Source organism: Fulmarus glacialis, unplaced genomic scaffold (genome assembly GCF_000690835.1).
Source record: "Fulmarus glacialis isolate BGI_N327 unplaced genomic scaffold, ASM69083v1 scaffold2098, whole genome shotgun sequence".
NCBI lineage: Eukaryota > Metazoa > Chordata > Aves > Procellariiformes > Procellariidae > Fulmarus > Fulmarus glacialis.
Genome location: NW_009226115.1, coordinates 10,533 through 21,835, shown reverse-complemented (window position 1 = coordinate 21,835; position 11,303 = coordinate 10,533). Strand labels below are relative to the sequence as shown.

At 38.3% G+C, this 11,303-nt stretch overlaps 1 protein-coding gene across 1 annotated transcript in view; it reads left to right on the top strand.

Annotated features, from left to right (window-relative positions):
* Positions 1-525: 525 nt before the first annotated feature.
* Positions 526-11,303, top strand: part of RFC4 (replication factor C (activator 1) 4, 37kDa) — a gene marked incomplete at its 5' end in the record, with an annotated part of 13,570 nt that continues 2,792 nt past the window's right edge. The window contains 7 exon segments of the mRNA XM_009582685.1: positions 526-604; positions 5,293-5,372; positions 6,961-7,080; positions 7,978-8,121; positions 8,409-8,529; positions 9,533-9,658; positions 11,271-11,303. The exon segment at positions 11,271-11,303 is cut by the window's right edge and continues 18 nt beyond it. Coding sequence (XP_009580980.1) covers positions 526-604; positions 5,293-5,372; positions 6,961-7,080; positions 7,978-8,121; positions 8,409-8,529; positions 9,533-9,658; positions 11,271-11,303 — 703 coding nt within the window.

Sequence of the window (11,303 nt, the reverse complement as noted above, 5' to 3'; positions counted from 1 at the left end):
TGGGTGGGTAGCAAAGGGGGTTACAGCTGTCGGTGTCTCTACCTGGGAGAACAGCTTTAACTTCATCAGTTATAGGGGAAAACCAGCGCTGTGAACTACTGTAGGAGGCCTTTGTTGGTGTTACTGAGCAGAAAACGCCTCCATTGCTGATGCCAAGCGGTGCGGTTTCATCGCTGTGGCTTGGTGCAGAAGTGCATTAAATGCTTCGTTTTTGAGAAGCCTTTATCAGCTCACGAAGTGGTAAAATATTGCAGTCTGCAATACAGTTCTGCTTCTAAAAATGGCTCAGGCTGCTGTTTACAATAGAAATAGGCAAACAGCTTCCTGAAAAATTCGATCACTTCAGTAATACAGACCAGAGGCATTAGATAGATTTCATGTTATGATTTTGACCTGAACTACAAAATTCACTGTAATTCTTCAGTACCTGATGTAATCAGAAAGGGTAATGTTGTTTTTCTCAATTTCAGTTTTCTTCTGAAACTTTGTGAGCTAATAAATTCCATTTAATGTCTTTTTATTTAGTCGCCCCAAAAATGTGGATGAGGTCGCCTTCCAGGATGAAGTTGTTGCTGTGCTGAAAAAGTCCTTGGAAGGTGCTGATGTGAGTGTAATGTTAACATCTACCCAATCAGTATGTTTAGGCAGAAACTTTAGCCAGCAATCACGAAAGCTTCTCTTTCCTAACTCGGCAATGATAATTTTTACAGTGGTGCTTTACAAACAAGCTGAGTGGCTTCCGTGTAGTGTGTTGTGATATATGTGTAAAGTCTGTGATGTTTCCAGCCCTCTAAACATTGTAAAATTGTCAGCTGTGTGATGCAGTTCGGAATTTTTCTGGAAAAGCTTAATGGGTAAACTTCTTGTTAATAATTTCAAATCTGGAAAGGTTTTTGTTGTGTCTACACAACTATTCAGCTAGTACTTTTGACAATCGTGTTTAAGAGGGAGGGGAAATTTTTCTTTCATGGAAAAGTCTGGATTGCCAGTTGTTCCTAAACACTTCTAGTGATCTATCAGTGCTTCTATGAAACTGTTAAACATTAAAACAAATGTACTGTTTGCTAACGAGGGAAGTTTAAGTTATAAGTGCCAGGTCTACTACTTGGATAGTGATCCCCAAACTTCTTGAGTTAGAGTTTCCAAGTAAGTCTCTTTGGCTTTAAAAAGCTAAGTATGACAGTTTCACTAACTTCACTGCAGTGTTGGCATTTGTGACCTAAGAATATAAAGAGGATGAGCAGAGCATTTTCAGTTGCTTTTGTTTACACTTGCATTTGCTTTTGGATAAAAATTTAGTAAATATTCAGTATGAATAATGGTTATTTCCTCCAAACCGGGGGATGGGGAAGTGGGGGGACTGAAGGGAGAAATAAAGTAGGTAGCCAAGAAATGGCTGTGCTTTCTTGCAAATCTGGACAATTCCTTCCTTCGTACATGCTGAGACTTTTTTTTGCTCCACGTTTCACCTAGAAAGGTCACTCTTGTGCTCCAAAAGCTGTTTCTGTTTTCATGGACTACTAATGCCAGCTGAAGTGGTTGGTGGATGTTCTGAAAATGACATTTGTGATATGGCTGTCTGCTCACCAAGAGCTGAAAAGAACAATTTGGACTTTTCAGAGTTTTATGCAAGAAGCCTTTCACTTGTAATGTGCTCTGATGCACAGTATGCACAGGTATTCTTTGGTATTTGAAAATTTTATGACAATTTACTTCGCAGTTCTGGTTTTGACTAATATGAGTCTATTTCTACCTGAAAATATTCATTTAATCAGAACTTGCAAAAGCAGAAGTACTTTCTTTGTTTGAGCATAGGGAGCCAAAATGAAGCTGGTAAGAATGAATGGGAAATGAAGTGGGAAAGACTTGTATAATTCCTTTCTTTAGTTCATGTCTCCAGATTCAGTTTACTCTGAGAATGCTGTCGTAATGTGACCTTGTCACGTAATGTTGTACCCATAAAAATCTGGGTTTCAACAGTAATGCTGCTATGTTATAATATTTGTGCAGTTGAGGTAATTGGTAAGGAACTATTAACAGCTAAGGAGAAATGAGGTGCTGCCACCTATTCTGTCTGGACATATCAGTCATGTAACATCACTTAGGTGATGGGTTGTGAAATTCTATTTTGAGCAACAGCTATTTAAAACCTTAGAGCTTCTAGATCAGCAATGTTTCTCGGATTATGAGCCTAGTACGCTTGTTGACTTTTTGCCTCCTGAGTTGAAAAGACAAATTATAACTTCTGCTTACTGTTACAGGCTTTGTATTTTGCCACAGCTACTCAAACTCAGCAAGGTATTTGAGAACAAAGTCATGCAAGTACTTTAAAATATTTGATGCTTTTAAAATTTGGACATTTTTGTTAGTTCTTGAAAGGACTCATTCCATCAAAAAGGCAAAAGTGTAATTTAAACTCTGAGGTGGCTGGTACTTATTTCAGAAGTTCTTATTGAATTTGGAGATCTGGGGAGATCAAAGAAACAGCTGTGACAGCAGTGTAGGTTTGTGTAATGTGCTTTATTTAAACCTTGGAGTTGAAAATGGAGAGCCAGTCCTTTGTTGATTGGCTTGTAAGTATTTGTGGGCCTTGGTTTGGGAGCTGCTAAATGGAGCAGGACTTTTAAGTCCCTGATATATCTCCATCTGTAATAGCAAGCATCTGTCATGTTATAAACTGGGGAGACCAGAGTCCAAGTGGTTTTGAATTGGAGAAATTGATTTATGTCTGCCAGGACTGTTGATTTGTTGTTGCTTTTTGCAAAGAAACTGACAAGTGTCATAGTATTCTTTAATTTTCATTTCCCTGATGATATCTTAATGACTGAAAAGAGAGTTAGGTGTAGGATTATCATTGCAATTTACATCTTCATTTGTACTGAAATTTCTAGAAAAGGACTTGGGGTTTGCACTGTATGTGGTAACTTTCCCATAAGCAGGATGATGCCAGCAGATATCCTGCTTACCCCTGGCAAGCATGGAAAAATGGATAACCAGATCAGGTTGCAGTCTGTTTAAAAATACTGCCGCAGTTACATAGAGGATTAGGCTGTGCTTGGTGAAAAAGTAGTGTAAATACTGGTGATAACTTCAGTGAGAAACAAGCATAAATGAGGTTGAAACAGAAACAGTAGTAAAGTATGGGTTTAAGGGAATTAGGAAAAGATTCTTATTAAAACTTTTTACCTGCTAAAGCTTGTTTTGAGAACTAGTAGAGAGTGAATTAGCACAGAGGCATGAAATTATGAATCTCCACAAAAATGTCTACCCTTGCAGTGTGCTAACCTTAAACATGGTTGTTGGTGAATTTTCAGCTGACATTCAGTAAACATTTCCTAAAAGATATAGGGAGATAATAATGTTGTGGTATCTAATGAAACTTGAAAAAACATTTGTTAGTACTGAATGCTGTTTACTTTTTAGTAACTAGGGAAACAAGCAATGAATGATTGGCAGAAAGAGCAGGCAAAACTTGAAATGGATTTATTTACTATAAATTGATTGAAGATTGAAACTCTTCTATCTGTACTTTTACAGTACATACACAGTTGAATCTGTTCTCTGTGTCTTATCTTAGTTGTTAAAATGGGATGCTTGTTACCAAACTGGTCTGTCTGTATTTCATTTTCTGATCATGGATTCTGTACTCCTGCATTTTTCTCTGCTCTTTGGATGTCTTTGGTTTTGCTGTTCCCATTCTGTCTGCATTGCTTGCTATATTCAGCATAAAGTTCTCTAATCTAATTTTAGTTGACTCTTTTAAAATAGAACATTTATTAAGGGCTGGAAATCAAGTCAGTCTGAGATGTTTGTCTTTTTGCGATTGATTGGAGGGGACTCTTGGATTCTTGTTCTAAGAATGTAGAACTGGAACATCCCCTACTGTCAAAGGCAGCAGTTTTAAAGTGCAGCCTGATAATTTGTAAGAGGGATCACTTGAAATAGTAATATAGAAAGCTATCACTCCTATGCTAATTAGAAAGTTTCTTGATATCAGCAGAAATTTAGTCATGGCTAACTTATACAAATTTGGTTTATGCCAACTTTGTTCTTCATCCCTGTGTTGCTCTGAGATATTTATGGAGATCAGTCATATTCCCTCTCAGCTTTTGTTTTGCTGAGCTAACTAAATCAAACTCTTTAAAAAAAGTCACTTCTCATGAGATAGTCTCTTCACTCCTTTAATCACTTTTCCCAGTTTGGATTCATCATCCTTGACTAAGGGTGACCTGAACTGTGTGTACCTTTCCAGATGAAGTATTGTTAGCCCCATGTTAGTATTAGTAATTTTCCATGTGTATTGAAAGTGCACATCCTAGGACCACGTGTTACACAGGCTTATGCTGTTCTCTGACTGACAGACAAAACAAAGTCAGCTTGTATTTTATTCCAGCTGATGAATTCCAGACAGCTAGCAGATATTTAGTTATATTCTCAAATTGTGAGATTTTATGCTTTGTGCTGCTAAATGTCATCCTATATTATTACTGCGGTCTTTGCTGTGCTGCTTTGGTCTTCCTGTGTCAGCATATTTCTTTAACGCATTCCTATTTTTCATGATGAGGTTATTAATTAAATTATTTGAAAGATCAGTTAACCTCATCTCTTTAAGAAATGCCACTGGTCTCGTCATTTGAAAAATCCTTGGATGGATGTAGAAATTTGCCAGTGCTATGCATTCCAGTCAGTTGTTGCAAGCGTCTCTGTGATTAGTGTTAGGGTATGTCTGCATTGTACTCACCGCAGTATAGTGCGGGCATTCACAAGCTACCGTGTACTTATTGCAGTGGAGTTAATGGCAGCACAGAATTCTCAGCATGGCTTGAAAAGGCAGTCTGGGGAGCTGAAAAAGTACAGGATAGTTAACCTGTGCCAAATTTTGTCGCAGCTGCGCTGCTAGTAGTATCCAGACTGTTTGAAGGGCATCCTTGGATAAATTTGCACGTCACTGCAGTCGTAACAGTAAGTTCTGTAGGCTTTAGTGATCTCAGACATGACCTGGAGGGAATGTATCAAAATAAAATATAAATTGAAGTATCAATTTTGATAGAACATGTGAATGGTGCCACCAAATAACGGCTTGTTCGTGCTTGTTCGTGTTATAAACAGCAACTGTTTGTCCTCCTTTAGAGCACTATGGGCAATAACCTAGAAGTAAAAGACTTGATATTATTTACCAGGAGGAGTAGATAGTTTCTGTTCTATTAGGTGCTTAGGTTTTCAGTAGGTTTTCCTGTTTGTGGTTTTTTTTGTTCATTTGCTTTTTTTAAAAATGGTGCCTTGCTGTTTCAGCTTCCCAATCTGTTGTTCTATGGCCCACCTGGAACTGGAAAGACTTCCACTATTTTAGCAGCTGCAAGAGAACTCTATGGGTAAGCTGGACTAAAGTTGCTTTGGTGTAATCGACTATCACATGTCTTCTAATTGTGTGACATAGTGCCTCTGGTCATTGCCTGTTCTTGGGTAGCTTCTGGGTCTTTTTCAGGAATATAATCACATTCTAGTTCAGCTCTTAACGTGAGATTTCTTTCTCATTTGTCCTGTCACAAGTCATTGATTTCTGTTCCCAATATAGAATCATAGAATCATAGAATCATTAAGGTTGGAAAAGACCTCTAAGATCATCAAGTCCAACCGTCAACCCAACACCACCATGCCCACTAAACCATGTCCCTAAGCGCCTCATCTACACGTCTTTTAAATACTTCCAGGGATGGTGACTCCACCACTTGCCTGGGCAGCCTGTTCCAAGGCCTGACCACTTTTTCAGTAAAGAAATTTTTCCTAATGTCCAATCTAACCCTCCCCTGGCGCAACTTGAGGCCATTTCCTCTCGTTCTATCGCTAGTTACTTGGGAGAAGAGACCAACCCCCACCTTGCTACAACCTCCTTTCAGGTAGTTGTAGAGCGCGATGAGGTGTCTCCTCAGCCTCCTCTTCTCCAGGCTAAACAGCCCCAGTTCCCTCAGCCTTAGAACACTTAGAACACTTGAGACTAGCAGCCATGTAAGCCTGTAGCGAAGAGTATGAAAAGAAATGGCTTGCATATGCCTTTCTGAACTTTGTAAAGGAATTCCTATTTTAATGCTATATTCAGTAAGTTGTTAGCTACGCATAGATCTCAAAGCACTTCATAAAATGTCTGGATCGTAATCTTTCCATTATGCACCATTGAATTGTGTCTGGAAGTAATATTGGGAATCAGACTAAAATTCAGCATGTGTACATTCATGAACTCATTTGTAACACTTGGGAGTTTTTGAGTAGTGAATTCAGTGACCCATAAGCAAAAAAATGGATGAGAAGGTGGCTTGATGTTATGAGCAAAGCTAATGTTGACTTCCCCCCACCCCACATCGTCGTCTTTAATTTTTGCTCATGTTGTTTTTTGGAAAGAACCACTTTTAGTTTAATAGTAGGAAGACAACTCCACATTGTGTGTGTCCATTTCAATTCCCAGAACTTAAAATCCACTGTATTCTTTTTTTTTTTTTTAATCAGAGGTGCTGCTGTATAGAACTGCTGCTAAATACTGCCTGTATTATACTTTCTAGATATTTCTTTCTGGTAGTATTGCAATGGCAGAGCACTGCCAGTCACTGTATCTGGGAGTTTTACTTGTTCTTCCACATTGCTCACAGCATATAAGTAGAAAGGCATATAATATAGTGCTCTGAACTTGTGAAGCCAGCTTCCTACTTTTTTTTCCCTGGTAACTGATGTAATTTTACACTTCATTGTTTTTTGCGGTCTGGGAGGCAATTGTAAAAATAGCTAATGGAAATTCATACCTAACATTTAATGATCTCAATTTAACTGTCTTTTAACAAAGTACGTTATTTAGTAATGCTGCCAAAAATAATACCTGCCATTCAAAAAGGTCGGAAGGGTTGTTGATACACTTTATAATATATCATTACAGAAGTTAGCAGCTAACATGTTGTAATAAAAATTTTGCAGGCCTGAATTATTCCGGCAAAGAGTCCTTGAGTTAAATGCTTCTGATGAGCGTGGAATACAAGTGATTCGGGAAAAAGTGAAGGCTTTTGCTCAGCTAACTGCGTCTGGAAGCCGTTCAGAGTAAGTGCTGGATCAAAGCTGGCTCTTTTTAGTGGACTTTCTTGCTTAGGACAAAGCATGTGGTTGTTTTTGTTGAAGTTAACTTTATAATTCTAATATAAATGGTGGGTCAGCACTACCCAGAAGCTTGCCACGCACGCAGTGCTTTGGCTAAGCTTTGACTTCATGCAATTTCACGTTGAGAGTTTGAATACCTGAGAGGAACTTTTACTAGTGCTGTTAGAATTAGAGAGAGGCAGACAAGGAAAACCCCAAAAGATCAAGCCTTCTGGATTTGGTGATATGTTGTTGCCTTTGCAAATGTTGTCTGACTACCATATAAAAGCTTCTTTGTGAAAATGGTGGTGGAAGTTACTTCTCTAGTGCCTCTAATCTGCAGCATCTTGCACAAGATGGGTGTTAGTTTATGAGATACTAACAAGATTCTGGTGTTGGGTGGTGAGAAGCCCTGTACAGGTGAGGCTGTATGTGTGGAAAAAACAGGCTGTGGAAAGTAGCAGAAAGAAGGTGCATGCCAGGACTATCTGGCAAGAAATGGTCTTGTGTACTGAAGTTAGTCTGTTCCAGTGTTCTTTGAAGTTCAGGGAGTCAGGAAGCCTATAAAAAGAAGTGCTGCATTAGTTATTAAAAGAAGAAACTTAAAGCAAGAGTACATATTTTAGAGGACTTTTGCAGTATTCAAGTGTTGGTCTTTCTATGGGAACTCAGTCCCCCCCTTATTACAAATATTAGTCCGTTATCTAAAAATAATTGAAAAAGATTGAACCTCTGAATATGTTCTATTTATCCTGTATAAATACTTAAGTAAAATATGACTTGCAGTGATTTTTTTTTTTTTTTTTTTTACTTGGTCCATACATTGCATGTCTCCTGGATAACAGATTTCTTATTTTTCAGTGGTAAAGTTTGTCCTCCTTTTAAAATTGTAATCCTGGATGAAGCAGACTCAATGACTTCAGCTGCCCAGGCAGCTTTAAGACGCACAATGGAAAAAGAATCTAAAACAACGCGTTTCTGCCTTATTTGTAACTACATCAGCAGGTATGTGTGGAATTTGTTGCTTATTTGGACTCGTTGCTTTTCTTATTCTGTACTCTTTTTTTTCCTTTTTTTTTTCCCTTCTTCACTGAGAAGTTGATATATAGTTTTCATAGTTAAGAGATGTAACTATGTAAATACAAGACTGAAGACAATGTTTAGGTATCAACTCTTATTTTTTACGATGTTGCAGTTTTGAGGTTATGTTGCCTTTTCTGCCTTGATAGCTTTGTCTGTATGAACGTGACCCATGCATTCATTTACCAAGCACTTGCCTTTCTTTCTTTCAGAATAATTGAACCCTTAACATCTCGATGCTCCAAATTCCGCTTCAAGCCTTTGTCAGACAAAATCCAACAGCAGAGGCTATTGGACGTTTCTGAGAAGGAACATGTGAAAATCAGTAGTGAGGTAACTTCATGGTTGTCATGTAATTTTATTGCTTCATCCAGTGCATAATTGCTGTCCTGGTTTCAGCTGGGACAGAGTTAATTTTCTTCCTAGTAGCTGGTATAGTGCTGTGTTTCGGAATCAGTATGAGAATGATGTTGATAACACAGTGATGTTTTAGTTGTTGCTAAGTAGTGCTTACATTAGTCGAGGACTTTTCAGCTTCCCGCTCTCTGCCAGGTGCATAAGAAGCTGGGAGGGAGCATAGCCAGGACAGCTGACCCAACTGACCAACGGGGTATTCCATACCATATGATGTCATTGCTCAGTATATAAGCTGGGGGGAGTTGGCCGGGGAGCGGTGACCGCAGCTCAGGAACTGGCTGGGCATCGGTCAGCGGGTGGTGAGCAATTGCATTGTGCATCACTTATTTTGTATATTCTTTTTGTATTATTATTATTATCTCTTCCTTTTCTGTTCTATTAAACTGTCTTTATCTCAATCCAAAAATTTTACTCTTTTTTTTTTTCCCCAATTCTCCCCCCCATCCCACTGTTGGGGGGGACGGAGCGAGCGGCTGTGTGGTGTTTGGCTGCCTGCCAGGTTAAACCACAACATTGCATTACTGTGAAAGGGGCTAAGTCAGCACACTTTTCCAGACTGCTCGATTGTATTAAATACAATACATAAGTTCATTTAGATATTATTCTCCTTCTATAGATGGGATGAATTTTAAGAGTCTTCCTAAAACCAGAGAAATGTCCACCAGAGAAAATTGAAGCAAAACTGTAGGGCTTTTTGTTCTGTACTGAGTATACTTGCAATTAAACTGTGCTTCATTCTGAAATTGCCAGCACACATTTATATTAGTAGAGGTTGCTTTGTAACTTGGGTATTGTGCCTGTCCATGACAATCTGCTCTAGGCACTACCTGATGTTTTAAAATCAATGTGCTGAGAAACTGTACTGCGTTTTAATTAACAGTGAACAAACAACTTGGCATTTTCTGACATTATTTTTCAGGCAGTGTCTTACCTTGTTAAAGTGTCAGAAGGGGACTTAAGAAAAGCAATTACTTTTCTTCAAAGTGCCACTCGCCTAATGGGTGGGAAAGAGATCACAGAGAAGATAGTCACTGAAATTGCTGGGGTAAGCTATGCTTTACAATTGCTCCTGTAATTAGTCTGAAAAGCATTTGTGTAGTAAGTGTACTTGCTACTTGTATGTACCTTTGCTCAAAGTTTGGTTAAAAAATTGTTTTATACCCATTAGTATTGCAGTATGGTACCGATACACTATCCACCAGAATTGTAAAGACTGCCTGATTCTGTACACTTATTACATAGCAAGTTTCTAGCAACTTATTCTGTAAGTCAAGGAAAACTGTAAAATAGTCTTGTAATTCAAACTGAAGTTGAAATATTCTGCCCGTGAATGCAAAATGTATTGCCTTTCTGGGACAGTAGACTAGAACGTTTTGTTGGTGCTTGTGTGTGTGTGTGTGTGTGTGTGTTTGTATGTATTTGTGTGTATATAAGTATAGATCATTGCAAAATATGGAAATGCCACAGGGGAATGACTTTAAGTAGCAGCTCATTTTCAACTTAATGTTCACAGTGACAGTGTCTCTTCAAGGATCTGTGTAGATTTTGCTTTTTAACAAAACAGCAGTGATTTCTTCTAGAATGGCATAGATAATACTGACAGGGACAGGAGAAACCTGAGAGGAAATGCATTTAATAAAACTTGTGTGAAGGTGTTCCTATAGGAGCAAAACACTTATCCCCTAAAGCAAGAAATGTGAGATGAGTTGAGGAGCTGAAAAATAAATGGGCTTTAATGATGGACACGCTTCCCTTGAAGGTGCTACCATCGTAGCTAATTATAAGGGTTATGAGGCTTTCACTGTGATGGAACCAGAGGCAATTGTTACTGTGTGTGTTTAACACAACAGTTCTAAACAATTTTCTCAGTGAACTCGTTCAGTTTTGTGTATCTAGCTGTAGAAAAGAGCTGGATTTCACTTACAGATATCTGTAAATCACAATTTCTAAGACACCTGGCAGAAGCTGATGTAATGATAGGAAAGAGAAGCATGAAATTCCATTATTGAATAATGCTTGTTTAAACTAAAGGAACCCAACTTCACATCTTCATAAAGACTTCCAAGTTCTTGGTCGCACATAACTTTTGTGACCCTGGAGTGACCTTAGTACAAAAGATTAATAAAGAAGTTTTGAAACCAAGCTGTCCAGACACTCAACTGACAGGAGTGACAATGAGTAGAGGGGAGAATGTGGGCAGTGCTTCCCTGCTCAGAGCTAAATAACAGTATCTGATAACTTTTTTTCTTCTGATTTATTATCTGATCTTGTTGTATTGGGATTTTTTTGTATGTCCCTGGTGCGTCACTGAAAAGTGATTTGCTGTTTTGCTTAGGTGTAGAATGGTACAGAAAGCATTGGGTGATCCAATTGTTGAATTAGATCCTCCACTTAATCAGTGGCCTGAATAAGCAATTGTGTGTTGGATTTATGAAGGTGACATTGACAATTCACTATCATTATATAGTTTTTATTTTAATATCACCAATATAGGACAAATACTACAGCCTAGCTTTCATTCTTAAAATTTAGCTAGTCTGTCTTACATACTTGCTTGAAAGTGGTTGGGTGTATAGAGGAATGAAATGCTAAAATGGCCTCAACTTCAATTTTAAGTTTACAACGTTGGAATTAAGAAATGTAACTTCTTGTTACAGGTCATTCCTAAAGAAACAACTGATGAACTGCTA